This window comes from Drosophila takahashii, chromosome 2R (assembly GCF_030179915.1).
Source record: "Drosophila takahashii strain IR98-3 E-12201 chromosome 2R, DtakHiC1v2, whole genome shotgun sequence".
Taxonomy (NCBI): domain Eukaryota; kingdom Metazoa; phylum Arthropoda; class Insecta; order Diptera; family Drosophilidae; genus Drosophila; species Drosophila takahashii.
This window is the reverse complement of record NC_091679.1, coordinates 31,310,864-31,333,202: the sequence shown is the minus strand read 5'-3', so window position 1 is coordinate 31,333,202 and position 22,339 is coordinate 31,310,864. Positions and strand designations below refer to the sequence as shown.

General features: G+C 43.0%; 1 protein-coding gene and 1 long non-coding RNA gene across 2 annotated transcripts; one reads left to right on the top strand and one right to left on the bottom strand.

Moving 5' to 3' along the window:
* The first annotated feature begins 3,047 nt into the window (after window positions 1-3,047).
* On the top strand, window positions 3,048-5,237 carry LOC138912732 (uncharacterized). Its single transcript, XR_011418291.1, has 3 exons — window positions 3,048-3,292; window positions 4,279-4,847; window positions 4,901-5,237. It is a non-coding gene; the product is annotated as an uncharacterized lncRNA (long non-coding RNA).
* A 3,854-nt stretch (window positions 5,238-9,091) lies between these two features.
* Window positions 9,092-19,917, bottom strand: Optix (optix). The gene is made up of 4 exons (XM_017138186.3): window positions 19,493-19,917; window positions 18,292-18,410; window positions 17,193-17,442; window positions 9,092-10,370 (listed from the first exon to the last, which is right to left on the bottom strand). Exons 1-4 carry the CDS (start codon window positions 19,777-19,779, stop codon window positions 9,554-9,556), a joined length of 1,473 nt encoding a protein of 490 aa, XP_016993675.2. The 5' UTR covers window positions 19,780-19,917; the 3' UTR covers window positions 9,092-9,553.
* Window positions 19,918-22,339: the final 2,422 nt, after the last annotated feature.

The following is a 22,339-nucleotide window of genomic DNA, read 5'->3' as shown; positions in this document are numbered from 1 at the left end:
TCTTCGAACTTTGAGGTCCTTTTGCTAAGAATCGTTGCGTCGGGGAACTTTTTAGAAAACGCAGTTTAACTTGGGAATTCGTAACGAATCCAAAAATATAGCATCCATCGAGGTAAATTTAAAAAGCACTAAAAATGCTGCACAGTGTTTTTTATATTCTTATTCAAAATTCAAAATGCTCGTACTGTTTTTTTTACTTAGATTTTAAATTTGTAATAATTTTTCCATATATTTTTTAATAAAATTTTATACGGTTACAAAAACAATTTTTTTAACTTAACATCTTGCTTGAAATGACAGTTAATATATAGTTAATAAATGACAGTTAATATATACAGAAAAGGAAACAATGTTTTATTATTTTTTGTTTGTTCTTTTAGTTATTTTTTTATGAAAGAAGAACTATTAAATGGCGAACTAATTTATTAAACACCCCGAACACGATCAGATTAAACAACCCGTGGCTCGCAGATCAGTGCGAAAGAGAGGTGCTTAGACAGAGTCGCCTCGTCGGATATATCGTATCATTGGCAGCTCACTTCCTCTGCCGATGAAGCCATTTGGCAATTTTCCTAATACCCTCCTGATTCGGATGCCGATCCGGATTCCGAGCATATGCTCCGCTTGCCTCGAAACGGAATGTTTTTTCTTGTTTCGGGACCCGCTTTGCGGCAATTTGTTTGCAGTTTTGTTTGCGATTTAGGGGATAATGCGTCTGAAAGCCAAAACACGATTGACTGAAACCCCGGTCACGACTAATCGCCCGACGAGCAGAGTGGAGGGAGAGAGAAGAGAGATCTGGCTGGCTGGCTGATCGGCTAAGGATAATGCCCGGCAAGTCCATTGTGAACGCATCAATAGTTATAATCGCAGCATCAATATTTACCCTGCGACCGATTCTGGGTTCCTCCGAGCTGCAAGCCCCGATTCCAGATCCCCGACTCTGAACCCAACCGCCGGACAACAATGCGAGCAAATCCGCTGCCAGCGTTCCAATGAGGCGATTAACACCTAAATATGTGTGTCATTAGAGGCGACAAATGGAAAACGCATTGACAGCCAGACAGACGATGGCTTTGACATCCTCATCCTCACTTTCAGCCACAATGCTGCATCCGACGGCGTACACCGCGAGAAAACTGTACGGCTTTCGGGCTGATCTCGTTGGTAATAATCTGTGCTTTCAAATAAAAATGTAATATTTTGGTATTTAAAATAAACATAGCAAGTATATAAAGTAAACTACCGTATTAAAGACTCTATTCTAGTGTAATATTTTAGAAATAGTAAAAAGATGTGGGTTCTTTGGTTTCGTATAACGACAAACTACTTTGGGCAAAGATAAAATTGCTGTAGGCACCTGTTATTTATAATTCCTATAAGGCAGGAAAAACAAATTCCTTTTACTTAAAATACAAAATGGATCTAGTATTTTTAGTAAATGATTACACAGAGGCATTTCTCCAAGTGTAAGTCCACATATCAACCTTCTGTTCAGCTTGGTGTTGATAATGCGCGTGTTTTTATTTTCAAATGCCGATAACTTGCCCTTAAGCCGATTTGGCATACGTGTCATATAAGCCCACAAATACACGCATGCAGTATGCAGATGGACTTTAAAATGGGGCTTGAGGTCGGCGAGACAAAGGCCAAGATGTTTGAGCAAGCCAATGACGTCACCGAAGCGAGACCTCCACGAAAGTGCAAAAAATATTATACAGTGTAAATTACACACAAAAAAATTTGCTTGGTAAAATTGACCAACAAAGATAGTTACGTAACTATTAAAATAGTTACGTGTATTTTGTTTTTTCTTTGGGTTTGTGTCTTTGCTAATTGTGTGTATTTTGTTGTTGTGAAATGACTATTTACTTAGTAGAATTGACAATTTTGCTGGTTGGGGCCAATTATTACAGTTGATTTTACCAAGTTTTTTCTTTGTGTGTATGAAACCATTTTGTAGAGTTTTTAAAGTTTAAACTTTAATAACATTACATTTAATATGTAAAGCAAAGTTTAGTCCTTTAATCGTCCTTATTTAACAAAATGGTTTCTTGTTGTAAATACATACAGACATTTCACCAAATCACCAAGAGTAAAGAAAAATTTTTAAAAATCATTAGTAATATAGTAATCTAACTAAAAATGTTAATGTCAATGTTGTAGTTTTTCGAAATCCACTTAAACGGTATTTCTTCCAGTGTAGAGCTTTCCAAATACTCACACAATTCCCTAACCCTTTTGTGGTCAACTCTGGCTGGGATCATGTTCTCCATTGGCATCTGCATCGCTCCCGGCTGTCCGAATATATCCACGGTATCTGTGTGGGCGAGTGTGTGCGGCCCGAGCCTAAACTGATTTAAAGCTGACACGGCCAAAAGGAGGGTCAAAAGTGAGGTTTGCCTAACAAATAATTAAAAACCAGGGAATTTTCGTGACATTTAATACTTTGAAAGAACAGCGGAAATGCAATAGAACATTTAAAACATAGATGAAGGTTTTACAACACGTTTTATTCAGGACAATAAAATAATTTATAATACAAATATTAAATAAAATTCGTATTCTTTCTTAATTTACGTTTACACATTCAAGGTAAAATTTTTGCGAAAAAAAGAAAATACTTCTATTAATAACGCAACAATTCCTAATGAAACGTTCTTCTTTATTTATATTTAATTGGAATAATTTTTATCCAATAAACAGAAAATATAGTAATAATAATTTTTAATAAATATCAATATAATTTCAAGAAAACAAGAAATAATCAAATATTGCTTACAATTGGATTTATGTTGCCGAACAATTATCTTGTTTATACACCAATTTAAAGCTTCAATCTGTACGAAAATAATTGTCAGAGAAGTGATTATCAAATACTATCTATCCCACTACTGGTTGATCTCCCCCGAAAATTGTACTTATTTTCCAGCCCCTGCCGAACGCACAATCGAGAATCACACAAGCTCATGTCAGTGAGTTCAAATTACATTTAATTGTTGGACATTTTTTGGTTTCATGGAGCGGGCGAGGGAGTACGTATGATGGGCATGTAGATGAGAATCCGCCACAAGGCCGGGGAGTCGGGCTGAAAATTCGGAGAGGCAGGGGAAGCTGGGCTTAATTTGTAAAAGAGATAACATTTACACGTCAAAAGCGTTAGACATGCTTGCAAACGGGACTGCGACGGGGGATTGGTTTTGGATGAGGGCGTTACGAACGGAGATTATGGTGGTGGCGATGTGTTGGGTCGGCCAGCTGAAATACTAGAACCTGATTCCGATGAGTTGGGGTAAGTGAATTTGAATCTCAATTGAATTGCGAGTTTGGGTGAACTTTACGCTTGTCTGGTCGCTCAGAACCCAATTATCTTTCGATAAAAGGGGCAGCGGCAAAAAGTGCATCCTCAAGTTACCAACACATACACACACACACATCCGGGAACTGTTGTTGTAACGGATTTGTAAGCTGGCCTGCGTTGCGTGTTTGCCAAAATCCGAAAAGCCAAACTCACTTTGCCATTTGCCATAGGGGTTGACTTGCTCCGACTTGCCCTTTTCGTCTTTTTGGCCGGCGTAACCGAAATCTAGCCTGCGGGCAAAACATCTTTATTAATTCATAATTCAATCGGGAATCGCTGGGGAAGACAATGGAAACAGCACACATTTGCCAGCATTATGGATTTTGATTTAACTTCAATTTTCCTGGCCCCGGTCTGGCAGATCTGCCAGGTTTGCCTGTTTCACTTTTGTTTCAGTAATTCAATACGATTTTTCAATCTCCGCACAATGCATTGTTAGCCAGCCGAGATGATTTCAATGGAAAAGCTCACTTGGCCAGTCAGCCCCAATTTTCCAGCTGCCTCTGATGAGATGATGATGGTCCCAGGGTGAATCTCTGAATGCAAGTGGAAAATTGGAATAGCAATTCAGTTTAATTAGCTCAAACGAAGGCAGCCATTGGCCGATTAAGTTAATGCACTTCAAATTAAGTTCTCCAATTGCAGCAAGCATTGAGGTGCTTCCGATTGGAAAATAAAGACAATTTTCCACTTAAAAGTCATTTTAAAGATCTTTAAATGAGCGTTTTTATATTTTAGAAATATAATTTTAAAGATTTGCTTTCCATAAAATAATTTAAAATAAGTTCAAAAGAGATTACAATTTTGTAGGCTCTAGACCTAATCTTATTCCTATTCCCATCCTTCCAACCAAGTCATCACTTCAGGGAAACAGCATCCAACTTAAAATTGAGCACATTTTACTGTCATCATTCTAGCGATGCTATCTGGACGAAAACCGTTTACACGGAGTTCCAATAATCGCCCGGAAAATCTGCAGCCGTCCCTGGGCTCATGAATATCATGGGCAGAGCATTTAATGCGTTCCCCGCTTCTCTAATCCGTTTCCAAATCTCCAAATCCATGCGGTCTGTGGGCTAGGGAAACAATAACAATGCCAGCGGAAATGTTTTCAGAATCAGAATCAGTTGGCTGAGTGCTTTTGTTAATCCGAACTCGAAGCCGAATCCGAATCCGAGGGACTGGGACTGGGAATGGAACTCCAGACCGCAGTGGAGGCGAGGCTCTTTAGCACCGAGACACAACCACAATATGGCCACGCCCATTGGCCCAGGCCCAGGATGAAGACATCATCGCGATAGAGACCCGGGTACTTCGGGTACTTTGTTACTGTAGCTGATGCTGATGCCTTTTCAATGCTCTTATGAATTACGCATCGACGCCTCCTTTTGTCCGAGGTGCACCTTTCGCAGGAACACGATTCTGAATTCGATTCCAAATACGAATACGAATCTGACTCCCTCATCCAGGGACCTAGTATATAAAGGTATGTATATGTGTGTATATATCGATGGCTTTATGCAGGGCAAATCTCATTAGAGGACAAAAGGGAAAGCGACTGAGACAGCGACTCACCTTTCATTGGGACTCCTGGGCGACAATTAGTGCGAGTGTCAAGTTATTCAGTAACCGAAGGCAGTGGATTTCATTAATGAAGCTGTGAAGAGTCTTCAGTTGCCCCAAAGCCACGCCCCCGGCGGTTTTGGGAAGGCGGCAGAGATAAATACACTAGTTGCAAGGCAAATCTCCCTCACAATGAAAAGGGTTAAGCTCTGAGCATGTGTGAAGTGTTTGTCTTGCTCATTTAATGCTGCAAATATTTTGACAAAGTTTATGCACAACCACCAGCCAATACCCTTTAGCACTCACCAGCTACACAGAGAAAACACATCTTAAATGATGATTGATTCGGAATAAATATCGTTAAACTAAGGTATATAGTACAAAATGATATGATATATTTTATTTGCAATTTTAAGATCAAGCTGTCTAGTAAACTAGTAATATATAGTGTAATCGAAATAAATCTTTATTGAAAAATAATTTAAGCTAAATATTTTATATCTTAATAATATTTTTCTTCATCAGTAAAAATATCATCGCTTAGTTTTTCTTTCTATTATTTTTATATTTTTATTTTTTGTGTACCTTTTCCTCTGACAAATTATCATAATAAAGTTAAATTTATTGATTTGCCTTGTTGACTGTTCACAATTGTCTGAGCAGATGGGCGCAGATGGGCTTTTCTCGGTTTCGGCTGCTGTTTGTTCAGGGAATTTGCATTGCTAACCCGGCAGCCGGCAACCACTCCATCCACCCACCGCTCCACCCATTTTGTACCATCTCCACCCACTCAAAAGTCTGGCAACAATGCAACTCTTTTGGCTAAATTTTATTCAAAGCGCGTTTGTCTATTTACAGTACATTTACGCACTTAATGATGGGGTTCGTCGTGTCCACCCCCCCAATCCCCGTTCCTTTTCAACCCCCCTTGAAAAAGTGAGCAAATGTCAGTCAAAAGATTTAAAGATGTGCACGTTAAATGTTTTATATTGTGGTAAACGCTGGCTGTCTGTATGTGTTTGTGGTCCCTTTGTCAATAAGCTTTAGCTACAGTGGTACCGGATGTCATTGGAATTCCTGGATGATAAATGTTTATAAATCATTAAATACTTCTATCTCTAAAACTAAACATTTTCTAAAAAGCCCTCGATAAACAACTTTTATTTTAAAAAAACAATTGTAATATCTTCTTTTAATATTTTAATTTACATAACCCAAAGGATTAAATCCCAAACAATTTTCATTCTTTCATAGCTTGTGTTCCGTATTTCTTTTTATTGTTTTCAGTTGATTATATTTATTTGTATTTTATTTACACTTGGGCTCGCATTAATTTTTCTAAAAACTTGTAAAATTACAAGATTCTTAACTATTTTATAATTTATGCAAAACCATTTAAACTAATAACCTTGTCAAGTAAACTTTTACTCGAAAAGCAAACATACCCCGTCGTATGTCCAAATATTTTGTGTACCCACAATGAGTTGGCACTCCACTGTGCGCGTTCTTTGTTCGGGGGAGTTGTAGGATGGCAATTGCCGGGCGAGACGACCCATGGAACGAGATGAGGCAGGGGACTCATCCGGACAAATTGACAAAAAATGAACGAGGAATAGATAGACTGAGGAACAAACTCAGCCGGAGGGTGCATAAATTCAATTTGAAATATGTAAACCTTTGCACCGAGGCTTTTTATTTGCGGTTAACCTAATTGAGTCGTCTTGTAAAATATGTAAATGCAACCACAACAGTCCGAGGTTGTTTGACTGCTCCATGGCGTTAATAATTACGAGCAGCAACCCTCGACGGTCGAATTTTGGCGACAACGCATTAATTTGATGAAACAACAACAGGAGCTATGGCCAAACGACAGTCAATCCGTCAATCAGTCAGTCAGTCAATGATGCATTTGGGCTCCTGTAATTGGTAAATGGCCCTCGAATGACGCATTCCCCCGCTTGGCCAAGTGTAAAATCAATTACTTGGTAGGCCCAGCTAATTGGAGACATATGGCGTTCGTCTAGCGCCTATTGATTCCAGTGCCCAGGCCAACACCGATGCCAAATCCACATACCAACTCCAGACGTCGCCGAAAATTGAAGGGTTGCAGGAAACAGGGTCAAAAGTGTCACATCATGCATAATGATGACGGTGATGAGGCGACACGACTCGACTCGACTCGGCGGGGCTTAAAATAAAACATGAAATGGCCGAAAATGCCTGCAGTGAAAATTAACTGACAATGCGGCGTATACTTAATGCGCCCGGTGCCCAGCTACTGATAATTGCGCTTTCAAGTGTTTCTTTCGCTGACTGTCGGATGGCCTGACAACTTGCACATGCTCGTGGTCGCTCCCCCTCTACCTCGCACTTCTCACTCCGCATTTGGGTACTACCAGTACCTTGGGCCCCCAGTCTCACCTTGTAATTTGAGCCGAAAATTTGTTGGAAAAAGGAAGCACTTATATCCAACTAGTCAGTCAGTCATCCATCCACGTTTGGCCCATCAATCTGGGCAAGTGAGTCTGTGGCGCTAGCTGGCACCAGATTAGATCGCCTATATAGGCACTGAGAGAAATATACTCCTCAAGTCGGTAGAAGAAATAGCACTAATACTTCACTGGTTTATGGATGATCATAAAATGGATCAGGTATATTTTCGCATGGTTTTTGATGTAATTTAAGGATATATGTAAGCACCACATTAAAATATTATAGTGATAAGAAATTGGATCTACATATATTGCAGAATTTAAAAGAAAGATGCCTTAAGCCAAGTCTTAATTTTAAGTTTGATTGAAAATGCAAATGTTTGTATATTTATTTGACTTTAAATATTAGCTAAATAAGTATCCCCTATGTAAAATATGAAAGTGGTAATCCATCTTAATCGGTTGTCCAAAATGTTGTTAAAATATCTGCTGCCTGCTCTTGAATGTCCAAATTTATTCTCTGTGTGGCTGGAACCATTCTATATTCGATATATATATAAACGCAGTCTGTTCCCAGGGAAGATCGGAGACTTTTGAGCCCATAATGACGATGATGTGGTGCATTTGTGTGAGTGACAGTGACGCGTCAGTTTTTCATCTCCCTGCTTTTTTGGTGAGAGGTTGTTGTTTCGGTTATGGGCCGCTTGGCGGTGGATGTGGATGTGGATGCATTCGTGTGTTTGCCCACAGCATTGGATATTTTCATAAGGCAGCTAAGTAAACCACTCAAGTAGGACATGGCAAGGCCGGACATGTCATCGCTGGCGCCATACGCCGACGCCATCAGCCCGGTTCTCGGATCTCCGATCTCGGTTCTCAGTTCTCAGTTCCCAGTTCAGTTTAGCTGGCTGGAGAGTAAGAGGCTGCCACTGCCACCGATCGTGGATGTTGTTCTTTCCCTTTGGACTTGACTTGGCTTTCGCCCGACTCCGACTCTTGTTGATGCTTACACAGAAATTGATATTTTATTTCAAAATATCAACAGACATCGGGGAATACAATAGCAACATTAGCAGCAGATGAATAGTTGGGAATATCAGGATGAAGAAAGGGAAATTTCCCTATCCTCCTGGAGTTTTTCAGTTTATTTATCTAGGAGTCTGTATTTGTCCAAGGAAAGATGCACATGATAGTCAATAAAGTAAAGGATCTTTGGAAATTTGAAGGATATCCCTTATTTATACAACTTTTAATTACTTTAAGAACTATAATATTTTTCTAAAACCGTATGTATTTTAAATTTTTTTGGCAAAAATATTATGAATTTCCCAAGATACCTTTTATTTTTACATGCATAAAACATATCTATATATTTTCAAAGCATTTTTAAACAAAACGATATTTCTACTCTGTCTTGATACGAACTTCTGGGAATGTATTTTAGAAAACCTATTGAAAACGTACGAGTCTAAAAATTATTAAACGCTTTAGGTTTAAGTCTAGAAAAAATGCCAGTGAAATTTTAACTTTTCAACATTCTCTATTGACGTTGTTCAAGTTCATTGCAAACATGTACAAAATTCTCCTCCAGTCTACGTTTCAGCCAGCTTAATTGACCTCATTTTCAAACCTGGTTTCACATTCCCAAAAGTCGTCCCATCAGATCCAATACCCATATTAGATCGCAAACAAACAACGCAATTTTGTGTAATGATTCAAATTCTTAACTGTTCATTCGGTTTTTATTGCAATCTAAATGTATACGTAAGCTCTATGATTTGCATACTTAAACTCTATTTACAAATACGTACACACACACAAAATTAGAATGAAAACGTTTCGAATTCGAGTTCAGTTTTCGGGGGATCCCGCCAGCTGAATTACCGCTAAATCTGTATCTCAATTTCCATCCGGCTTAAATGGCTATCTTTGAAGAGTGAGTGTGCGACGCTTGCGATTTGCTGCTGCTGGATAACGGTATAGGTATAGGTATAGGTATTGGTATAGGTAATTATGGGTCATGATATAGGAAACAGTTCCGGATCGATTATTGCTCGAACTCTGCTTAACTACGGGCTAACTTAGAGATACAATTGAAACAATCTGAATAGCTGGGCCTTAGTGCTTCGGTTCTGGTGAGGATGGGGATGGTTTGGGTGGGCTTATAGGTTATGGGACACCTTTAGACCCGCTGATATCATGTGATCTCGGGAGCACTGTGCTTGAGTTCCGGCGACGTGGAGAAGGGTCGATGGAGCAGCAGCTGGCCACTGTGATGGTAGCCCGTGGTTGCGGTTGGCTCATGGTGATGGTTTCCATTTCCTGCTCCTCCTCCCCCTCCTCCTCCTCCGCCGGATGCAGCCGCCGCCACAGCCGTGGAGTTGAGCTTCTCCGGAGAGTTGATCCTCAGCTTTGGAGGCGGATGAGGTGGCCCGTGACCAGGAACGCACTCCACACTGTAGGCAGCCGCGTAGGCTGGATGATGCAGCGGTGGTCCGCCGGAGCCCCCGTTCAAGGCCAGTGGCTGCGGCAACTGCGGATGCGGACGCAGGACGATCGGCTGGATGGGGAACTGCTGGGACATCTCCTTCAGGTTGCTGAAGCTCTGCAGGTAACAGCCGGCGCTGAACAGGCTGGAGGCTGCGTCCAATTTGAAGGGCGGTAGGCAGCCGGGAGCCGTGAGCGGTCCTCCGCCGTGTCCGCCCGCATAGCCCGCCGGCAGTTGGGGCGGCGTGTGGGTGGGCGAGGCCAGCGGCAGGGGCAGGGAGAGGGGCAGCGGTAGCGATCCGCTCAGATCCCGCGGCTTGTCGTCGTCCACGCTCAGGCTCTCCTCGCGGTCGTTGGCCCCGTTGGAGGTGCTCCCGGGGCTGTGCTGCAGCTGCAGACTGCTGGGCACCGGCGAGTGGGTGCCCAGCGAGATGTCCGAGTCCGAACTGTCCGACGGCGTCGGCGAGGCAGCTCCGTCCGCCCGTCGGCGGCAGCCCATTCCCGAGTTGTTCTGGCTGTGCTGGATACTGGAAAGGAGAAAAGACAGGGAATGATTAGTCATTTTGCAAAAATTATAATGATAATTCTTAGGATACTTTTTACATTTTTGCCCTGATTTAACTCTTTACCGTGTTCTATGAAAATATTTTTAAAGAATAAAGAAGAAATATTCGTCTTTAACTTAATTGTTTCTAATGAAACAAACTATAGCGTTAAACATTTATTTAAGTTAGGAAACAGAAGTAGTAAAGGAAAAGATATGTCTTAGAACAGCATTTGTATTAATATCTCCGTTTGGGTTGAATAGATTTAGATGCAAAATATAAATATAAAATACAATTTTTGTATAATAATAATATCAACATTTTTATTATATTCATCTTCGTCTAATGTCTTGCGCCTGGACTTTTTTCATTTCATTTCTTAGAAAAACCGAAATCCTACTTTTACCATTGATTTTAGAGCAATCAAAACGGTTGAATATTTTTTTGAACTAACTCCTTATCAGTAAATAAATATTTAACTTTAAATAAAAGCCGTAACCGATCGAAAGGCTGATAGAATTTGAGAGGTTCTCTAGGCCTCTCCCCGTCTGACATTCACTTCACAGTTTCATGGCAATTTTGCGCCTTGCCACATGAAGACATCAAAGCATCGGAATCGGCGTCGGCATCGTTAATTAGTCGATGCTGGACAGTTGCAGTGGCTGCGGTTAAACGCCCATTAAGGCGGCCCATTTGTCGTTGCCCCGCAGCGGCAGGGGGTCAAAGGGGGGCGGGGTCGCAACGGGGGGAGGCGGCTCATAAATCTGACACAACTTTCACACATGCTTAAGATAAATCGTCTGTGGCCAAAACAAAAGACGCGCCATCTGACCAGAAGATGACTTGATTAGCCGCCATGGATTTAACACCACCGAAGGGCGGAGGAGCATTCTCATATACATCATCATTTGCCAACACGCCATGACTCCTGCAATGTCATAATTATCGGTTAGGATTCGCTCAACTTGCTGCAATTTGTTCCCCTTCTCGATGCCCCTGTCCCTGCCCCATCCACTGCCCCCGGAGATCCTGGAGCGGCTCGTGTTGTGTGATTAATGGTGCTCCACCGGCACTCTGGATGCGGGAGCAGAGACACCACCACCTCGACTCAGTTGGAGCTGCGAAATGTATCTGCGGCTACCTTTCTGGGCCCTTTGTCTTTCGCCCCCTTGGAAGGGAGCACTAAATCGTTTAGTTGCCTAATGTGCCAACTTGATGGATCACTCACACAGCCTGATGAATTGTTAGCCAAGCGATCGGGGACTGCCCGCTGCTGGGATACTCCCGAAAAAAGGGCCTTCCGATTAGAAAGGTTTTTCGGCTCGATTTGTTTTGTGTTCTCGGATATTGGATTTGGGTAATTGGAACCTAACTATGGGAACTTGGGCAACTATCTGTGTGTGGTGGGTCGATACGGTGAAACTTTAGAAGTGGCTTTTAAGAATCTTTAATCTTTAAGGGAAGAACTTTGAGTTCGGTTTTCGTAGCTTTTTTGATTAAGATATCAACGAGCATTTCCATTTAGAAAGGTATTTGATTTTTTTCAGGGCTATGGTTATTTGATATAGGCAATTGGAACCGTTTAAATAATCTGAAATATACAGGGTGTGGTAGATGTAGAGTAAAACTTTTAATTGAGAGCTAAAGTAGCTTTTAAAGCTATTATAAATATATTTTGGAGAAACTACTTTCTTTTTAAAAGGGTTACCCATTTATTTCAAGTGAAACCCTAACCCTGCACTGTACTGAAGTCCTTGCGATAGCTTCTGGTAGCCAGATTTTTGGCACGGGCGACTCAAGGCCACTTTCACGCACGACTGGAGCGACTTGCTGGGGCTTGGCACGCTCGGCTTGAGCCCAGAAAGCCAGAAACCGAAAACTTGGATCCACGAATATGATATAAATTTTCCACACAATTGACTTGGCAGCGAGATGGTAGGGTTTACGGCTTACGGTCTACGGAGAAGGACAGGGACAGGGACAGGGACAAGGACAGGGGCAAAGGGTTTACTGAAATCGGATACCCTGTGGCACCTAACCTAACCGAAATGACACGTATGTAATTACCCGCTTGGACATGGTAGAGGGCCCGGCCGAAAGGGCTGGCTGTGCGGAGTAACCCGAGATGCATTGAAATGTTCCTTAATCGGCTCATGTCAGAAGATGGGGATTCCGATTCGAATCGAATGGAATCGCAGCGAATCGAACTGAAACCCATTCAGGCTGCAAAGAATGCCAGAGCAGCAGTAACACGATCCGCTAGACCAACAAAAGATGCCCGCTTTAAATATGGCTTAAAGGCCAAAAAACCAGCTAGACGGAGGAGAAATCAATGAACCTGCAGGTAATGCAGAGTCAATAGAGCGACAAAATCAGGCGGAAAATTGCAACGTTCTCTTGCGGAGCATTCTCAATAATTGTGTCAATTCAAATTGAATGCCGTAAATTGTGTAAATATTTGGACAGGCGTGAGCAGTTAGCAGCGGCAATAAGAGCAGTCCACAGTCCCAAGGGTTCCTGTGCCGCCTAAATGCAATCAACATTTATTTTATATTTATTCCTTTTCCCCGGCCCGACAGATCTGTTGACAAACGGGATTTAAACTTGCTCGCATTTGAATATTTCCAACCCTTGGGGCGGAATGCTGTATTCCGCCGTCTGTCCGCTTATTTGTCGAGCCTCTTTCACTTGTCAATTGAACAAAGGCCACATCCGGTGTTGCTGCCTGCCCAGCAATCCAAAGATCCAGCAATCCAACCAGCCATCGATGATGATGACTCGAACCTGACTTCTTATTAATTTCTTTAATACACTTTCTATGCGGCATTGAAGTGTCCGACATTGAAGCTTCACATCCATTCAGTTCATTCTTGGAGTTCAGACAGAGTTACACCGGAAAAAATTATATTAGCAACTCAAAACTTTAGAAAATAAGTAACAAAAGTGGTCAGATACAGAATATTTGCGTTTCTATTCTTTTAAATAATATTTCTGTTAGGGCCTGTATGCTTTCAACTCTGAATTCCCATAAATTTTACAAGTTTACCCATACTTTAAATGTAGCATGCAGACGAGAAACTAGTCCCAAATGTTTCAATTTCTTTAAATACACCATGTTCACCTAATATCCCTTGAGCTGTGTTTTTAGCTTATTATTACATTGATCTGATCTACATGTTTTTCGTTTTATTATTTTCCTCTCTGTACTTCTGGGTAACTCCAGCTTCTGCTCCCATTGGAGAGCTGGTTGTATATTTTTCTCACAAGCCACCGAAAACGGTAGTTGGTGTTGTGCAAACAGCGTCGAGTGGTCCGGGCTCAGCTCCCTCGGATCGCATCTCGGTCTTGTTCAGGGGCATGGATGGTATGGGTACTTATGGGGCTCGAGTGCCCTGTCCGAGCGCTCGGACAAGTGGGCCCTCCGACTCGGATATTGACAATGGTTGGGGATGGGAATATCTGCTTCTGCATCTTCCTTTCTTCATTAGAATTCGAGAGACGCGGCTGCCGAGAGGCTGGGAATCGATGGGCAAAACCTCTTCAAATTTAGTCCCTGGTCATCGGCTTGTATCTCTATATTCCTGTCCACAAGTGCGTGTTTGTTGATTTGATTGATAATTGACATTTACAACATATTTGCTGGGTGCTCAACGTTATTACACTTCACTCGGTTACCCAAATGTTTTAGTTATTTCGTGTTCTGAATCTCTGACAAATCACCCGATGCCCAACGCCCACTGTGCTCCTAATTTGGCCATCGCTTCTGCTCGAGATGGATGGCTGGCTGTTCGGATTTGATGTGGGCGAATCTCATCTAATCTCCATCTACAGTGGCTGTCCACGAGCCACGCATTTCGCTTGCCGGGTAATTCACGCAATAAATCCATCGGCGCGAGGCGGATTCAGTGTATCCATTTGATTCATTTGGCCAAGAGCTTCGTATCGCTGTCGTGCATCGTCGAGTGGCAATTGTAATTGATCAAAATCAAGTCTCGAGACGGGGTTTCGGCTTAATGAATTTGCACAATAGAAGCTTCTGCGCCAAGCAGTTTTGTTTTCTCCAATGAATTGTGAAATGTTTTGTGACTCAGACGAGCAGATGAAAAAATGAGTAGTAAAAATTCAAATCGTTTTGCATTTCAACAAATACCTGTAGTATTATTAAGACAATCTAAATGTTTTACCAAAAATGTGATTTGTATTCTTTCCAATTAAAGTACTCTTCGAATAACCGAATCAATATCCAAGATATAGTTATGTTAGATTAATTGCGTTCCCATCCGCTCTTCAATGGGCTTTGCACGCCTCAAGGGGTTCCGCTGAATCGGACAAATGGTGATGACTGGGGCATCTGTAAGATACGGCAGCCCATTCAGATGCCTCCAAAGAATTCCTGTATAATGTGCGGCAATCTTGATTTTGAATATCTTGCAACTGCAACTGCACTCCACTTGCAATGGCCACTTGGCGGTTGGAGGCATCAGAGCATGACAAGCTTGCAGCGCCAAGCTTCCGCCGTAACGACTGAAGTCGAGTTGAGTCGATCAATCTCCGATGTCTTAATTACTCAATTCGGGAGCGGGAAACGCGCCGCTGCCTTTCTCTGCGGAGCCTTTCTAATAGAGTGGATCGGAGCTGTGCATTTGATTGATTTACCATCTCGTCCGGGGCCACAACAGCCGTTTGACATCGCGGCTCCTTCGCCTCACGATCTCGTTTCCCAGCTCCAGCTGCCTTTTTTTGCCCTTCCTGGGGGTGTTCCCATTTTAGCAGGAGTTTGAGCTTTAATTGAGATTTCGCTCTAAAATTCATCTCATCGAATTTTTATTAAGACCATTAAGGTTTTAGTTTATCATATTTATAATTTGTTTAAAAGGGGTATTATCTTTAAAGTAGAAGGGACCCTTTCAAAAGATTCAAGCTTTCTTTTGCACGAATAATTTTACAAATCTTTTTGAGATACAATTTTTTTAAAATCGTTTCCCTTACAATGAAAGCCCCAAAAGTGAAGTCCATAATCCTATTTTTGCATTAGTAATGTTTAATTGTAAATCTGTTTTTCTATATTCCATTTGATTGAATCTTAATTCAGGTACTTCGTTAGGTGACTGTTCCCCAAATCAATTAATTGTTTTAAAAGGAATTTTCCTAATAGAAGAAGAGACAATTTTAATAGATTCCACCTTCGAAAAAAGTTTTTTTGAAAACATCATAAACCACTTTTTACCATTAAATGCATAAACACAATGTTCGGTATTTAAAATTCGTTTTTTTCTTATGAACAGAACCTGATGGACTTTTTTAAGGAAAGTTTGTTGTTGCTCTAGCATAACCCATGATTTCAGTTCCCTCGGAAAAGTTGGTATGCAAGGGTGTTATAAGATTCGGTCCTCGAACTCAGCCCCCTGTTCTCGTTTCTCACTCGTCCGTCTGTCGCCCTCCGTTCGCACAAGTGCAGTAGCAAAAATGTTAACAATTTTTCAGCGCACAATGCTTGAACAGTCAGCGCCTGTTTGGGTCTGGTTTTGGTCGCCGGTTAGAATGGTCTTGGGCCCCTGGTCCCCTGGTCCCCCTTTGCTCCCCCCGTTTCGCCGCCCCTGTCTGCCGCCTGGCGCTGTCGAAGTTGTCTGGCCGTCGCATATGAACGGCTTTTAATTTCATATTTTTTATACGGACACACATACGAACGTTTGTATCGCCAGTGCGCCTTTTTGTCTCATCTCTGGGGCTTTTGCCGACGCTGCTTAATAACACGATGACTACACGAAACCTCGAAAAACTCGAATTCGGCTTGGGATCCGCGGATCCGCTGTGCGGATCGAGTGCGGATGGAGATGGAGTTGTAATGGCCGCGTATCCGTGGCTGCCGCTGCTTTACAAGCGAAATAATCGCCATCATTTTAACTAATGACCCGCTCGCATCTGGTTTTTAGTTTTTATTTGTATTCTCCTTATTTTTTTGGGGCTGCGCTTGGCGCTTTGTGCAGATTCATTCAATTTGAGACGAGACGATGCTGCTCCTAACTTAATAAACACGGGTCTCTTGGCTGGGATCTCTGTGCGGCTGCCTCGGGTTTCCGAGGAATGCCAAATGTTGTCTCGATTTCTTTTACTTTTCCTTTCCTCTCTTTTTTGATTTTTTTGTGAGCAGGTAGAACTTGAAATATTTGCGCATCTGCAGGAGCAGCCAAACACTTGAGTGGACTACGATTTCGACTCCAGATCCAAAGTACGACTGCGACTGCGACTGCGACTGCGACTGCGGATTTCTTGCAGTGTCATTCCACTTAACTTGCCTTCTTTCACTTCGAGCGGATCTTCTTCATTTCAACTTCGCGCGAATTGGTCGAGTTTTAACTTCTCCTGGCCATATTTTGCAAGCGGTTGCACCTTTCCAGCTGAAGCATGAGCTGCGTTTACACTGTCATCATCATCATCATCGTCATCGTTGTTCGTTGTTGGCTGATCGCCGCCTCCTTCATCGTTATGGCCAGGCCAAGACCCATACCGATCGTCATCGTCGGCGGTCAGTTTAATGTGGCCAAAAAGCGACGACCGCAACAAACAGCAGAAATCGAGAACGCTTCACTGGGTGCCGCCACCGCTGCCGCAGATCGGCACGGATCAATGAAATGGAAACGCTCCTGTGCGATCCCCCCACTTCGGCCCCAGTCCCACTGCTGCACCCACTCTCGGGAGGATGATATCGGCTTACCTTACCCGACCCAACCCGATCGAGTTACCAACTCTTCTAGACCCGTCTCTACCAACTCTAATGGCTAATTGAGGCGGTCGATAACTTACCGATTCTTGGCCGCAGCAGCCCGATCCCGCTGGCGTCGGTTCTTGAACCAGTTGCCCACTTGCGTGGGATTCAGGCCGGTGGCCTTGGCCAGCTCCCGCTTCTTGGTGGGATTCGGATAGGGATCCTGTAGGTACCATTCGCGCAGTAGGCTCCGCGTCCGCTCCTTGAAGCAGTGCGTCTTCTGCTCCCCGTCCCAGATCGTCGGCGGCAGGGGGAACTTTTTTCGCACACGATACTTGTCCACGGGACCTGTAGGGAAAATGTTTTAAAAAAACGTATTTTAATTATTAAAATTCTGGAATTTATTTTATTTTAAATATATAAACGCTAATATTCCTATGAAGTTTGCTTTGATTAAAACCAACATACAATGAAACTAAACCTTAACTTACTTTAAAGTGTAATAAAATACATAGAAACAAGGTTTACCATTTTTTAAATGAAAAGGCTTATAATTTATTTACGTTACAGAGGACTTTGAACAGAAAAAGAATAGACTTTAATTGCATCTAATTTCAGATATGTAATGGATTTTAGTTATTAGGTATACACAACTTTACAAATTACCATTCTAAAATAGCTAAAAATGATAGCTTAGTTAAACATCTTAAAGCATTAACGTCAATTTCTGTTAATTTAATTGGATAACATAACATTCAAAGCACTAAATATAGAAAAACTGGTTTCAGGAAATGTTAAGTATCAAATCCCCGCTATTCATAAAATCAAGTCTACAGGTCTTAAAATATTCCGTATACGACAGGTTAACCAGCGTTCTAACTATTAACTTTCAGCGTATCATAACATTATTTGAATACTGCATTAATGAAAAGCATATTATTATAAAAGGAATACTTTGCGTAAATACTTATGTTTTTCTGCAATAGTGAAAATATATTTTGGTTGAGTATCATATAATGTAAACTATATGAGGTGTTAGACTTGTTTCTAAGGTTGTTTTAAAATTGGCTTATAATTTCTTCCTTGAGATTTTGAAACTGTTTACTGTACAGCTTATATTCAAAGTTCTCAGGATATGTCTATTTAATCCTTCTAGTGATATAGAGTGATTTAGGTATGGATCATAGCTTTACTTACCCAGTGATCGACCGCGCAGCTTCTCGGCCTCAATGTAGTGGGCCTCCAGCCACATGGCTTGCAGCTTGCCGTAGGACGCTTTAGTAAACTTATGATTCTCTATTATTGCATAAAGTTCCCTGAAAAGAGAATATCCAATGTGAGTTTATCCAGAGTAGTTCTCAAAGCTAATGCGTCGAATTTGCCGTGCTGATTTCAACCCCATCAACCCTCCGGGACTTTCTGGTGTCTCCTGCTGGGAAAGCCATCCCCCCTTCCCGGTTTTTACACCCCTCGCTCGACGGGCGTCCTAAGCCAGCCATATGTATTTTGAAACAATTTCATAAGCATTTATTGTCGTCACTGGCGCTGACAGCTCAGTTGAGTACGTCAAATGATTTTAATTGGAAGTCGTTTATTTACCAAGTCATAGCAATCAAATCACTTGCATCGGCAGATCCGTATATGCATGTGCAGGCCATATATACACAAATACGAGTCTGGACATTGATTGATTATACTCGAATTACATAGCTGTTCGAGACGCAGTGAGCTTCGTTTTGATGTGACATAGATGAGATGCAAAACCTGATGCAACCGTTTATAGTTGTGATTGCTTGAGCCGATCAGATAATTGTCGATATCGATTGCCATTGCCTGGGGGACCCGTTTTGCCCACTACACCACTACAGAACGAGCTAAATGACTGGCTCGACTGGCTAGATCGAAGATCACAAGGCTAAGTCTACCCGACCCCCCGAAAAAAGCTAATCTTTCGCCATTCCTTTGTGAGGGCTAGGGCTTATTGCGAAATTCCCATTCGAACGAATTGTTTCCGGTTGTCTTAGAAGCTCAAGTGTAATGTGAGAACATATTCGGTCGTGGCGACGGAAGCCGAAACCCCGACAATCCTGACGTAGAACCTATTGTTCGGTCGGTGTTTTATTAATCAAGCCTGCTCCACTTGGCTTCGGGTAGCGAGTTCTTTAATTAGTAAATTAATTCCTTTGTTTATTAATTTAGCGGCTCATTGTGCCCTCATTAAGCTGTCGCTGTGGAAAACTATCGGATGACCGAGCGACCGTTTGTTAATCAGGGGTTAATCAGGAGGCTGGGTCTCTGTCATTCGAGCCGGGGGCTTTTGTCTGTTTGTATCCCGTTCCGTCTCGTTAAAATCGCAAAAAAGCGCAAAAAGCGAATTCCAAATCCAAGTCCATCCTACCTGAAGTTGCCCACATGGTAGGCGACCACTGCGCGGGCCCGGAGCACCGCCTCGCAGTTGAGGATCTCGTGCATGTTGGGCAGGGCCACCGGCAGGCTCCAGAGGAAGCGGGCCAACCGCTCGATGTCGCCGGAATCCTCGAGCGTCTTGCAGACGATCTCCACCTGGGCGGCGGAGAAGGCCAGCGTCGGAACGGCCAGGATGGGGCTGGGTGCTATAATCTGGTGGTGCGTGGGCGAGAAGCTCTCTGAGGGCGGCTGTTTGCCCTCCGTCGGTCCAACGGCCATTTTATTCGTTGAATCCACTGTGAACAAATTGGCATACTACTCTCCACCGGAACGAAGCAATCTTGCTTGGGCACTACACGGGTTTAGTCACTAATTCAATTCCTTTCGCTTTGTTTTTTTTTTGTTTTTCTTGCTTTTATCACTAGCACTTGGATTTCACGATATGATAGGGTTAGGTTGGGGTTAGCACTTTAAACGCGCGATCGATGAGGCATTCGGCATTTGTGAGGTGGCCACCGGTTCGACTGGCGTACGAATCCAAATGATTGCCAATGAGCCAGCTCATGAATGCGATACCCGTGCCCGGTCCACGAACGGAGCGCAACTGCTGCTCCACATCGAGGCGACCGAAAGGGGGGCCTCTTGGCTACGGCTTTTGGGCTATGGATATAACCGATCCAACGACCGAGAGAGCGACCAACCAAACGACCAGCCGAGCGCGCAAAAAATACGTCAAATAATGGTCTTGTAACTGAGCTGCCCACTAGGCGACGGGAACGGCACAGAAGCTATAGAAGCTATGGGCAATGGAGCTGCTGAGGCGGTGGCAATAGCAATAGCAATAGCAGCAGCGGCAGCGGCAGTAGCAGCACAACAATGACGCGCCACAGATACAGATACTCTGGCAGGCAGCTCGGCTCTCCGGCTGCCACTGCTCACTGCTCATTGCTACTGCCTGCCAGCTGCAGACACAGATACATTTCCAGATACAGATACAGCTAAAGATACAGATACAGCTGCAGCGGCAGATACGGATACGCGAGCGGACGCAGATACGATATGGCCAAAGATATGGAAACAGAAACGAGTTGGCACCAATACCAGGCCACAACCAGTTTGCCGCACACAGATACAGGCGAGCGGAGATGCGGATACGGATACTACCGAAGCACCACCATGCCATGGGCTGTACGGGGTGGGCGTGGTTCGTGCTGCTGCCTCTATGGACGTCTCGCTCTGGCACACGCATTTCCAACGGCCGCCACTTCCATCGCCATCTCTTTCCCGCCACCGCGGTGGTGGCGTCGCCTTCATGGGTCTCGTTTAAATGAATCGTACATAAGAGCCACACGAACTAATACAGTTGCAGTTTCAGGATAACAACGGGCCGTACAATAGGGGTTACGATTGGGGAGGGAGTGGTGGACTGGGAGGGGGTGAGCCGCCGGAAAGGCAGCTCAGTTATTGATAAAGAAATCAAATAAAACAACCCAGCAGAGCAGAGAGTCAGGCACCCGAACAGCCGCACAGTGGGACGAGATCAGGCGGATTACGTTTATTTGCCTGGGCAAATTAGATGGGTTATATTTACAGAGGCGATTACGTCAAGTCATGGCTGGCCTTTCCTAGAAAGTGATCACATGTGTACATGTTTTCACGTCAGACAAATAATTACCAAATGTTCTGACTTTTAGGTTAATAGCTTTAAAAACAGATCTGGAACATATCATGATCATTGTTCACACATTCTAAGCGCGTTAAAAAGTATGCAACATATCGATAACCAGGATCCTTCAAAGGATTTGGCTTTTCTTTATCATATAAAAAATTAATTCTTCTTAAAAGTTTACTAAAGAAAACCTGGGTAAGCTTTGTCGGATCTTACTTTTAAGTTTTTAATGCATCTACTATAAAGATAATAAAATCGTAATGTTCATTATATGTTGATTATTTGAAAACCAGTTAAAGAAAGCACTACCTTAAAGCCAGGGTAATTCAAGCCCCTTTCCATTGATTTCGCGTCACAGTAAGTGAAGCATATTGTGTAAGTGTAGCAAAATGTTTGACACCATGTGGTCTGGCAACCTCTACCGTCCCTCAACCTCTTCCTTCCCGCCATTTCCCCCTTTTTTCAGGTCCCTAGTTCTGCCTCCTGTAAGCCATATCCTTATGCCAGGAGGAACCTTCAACCCTCTTCCTTGGCATATATATACGGTTATATGTATGACCGACCGAAGAGAAAATCACGTTTTCATTTTGGCAAAAAAGGGAACTTTTGATTATGCCCGTCGAATAAGGGAAATATTCACGAGCCAAAGTTTTTATTGTGGCGCTGTCAGTGGTGTTGGTTTTAGCAGTGGTGTGGCTGTCGGTTTTTGGTGCTTCATCATTCTCCGGTTTTGACAGGAGCCGGAAATACTCAGGAGGGGCGGCAGGAGAGAAGAGGAGGAGGGGTTGTGCTGCGGGGGCTGAAAACACGCTAATGTATCGTTCGCGCTTTTGTCCGGAGTGTTAACAGATTAGTTGTTTACATGCCACAAGTAAATGAGTTTTCAAAAAGTGTAGCCGCCGGCTTCAAACGAGCCGCCACCCACTGACGCCCTGTAACACCCCCACCACCCACTGTCAGCCCCCTCCCCACCCCCTAACTTTTACCTACAACACCGATGTAAAAAGTACATGTATATATTCATGTACAGCGTACAAATACAACTACATGAACATCGCCATTGCTGGCTGACTTTCTCGCTGTCTCTTTCCCTCACACACACACCCCCTCCCCCCTGCCTGTACCCCCACCACCCCCTCCCTCATCTTGTTAAATCTGAACGATGACTTT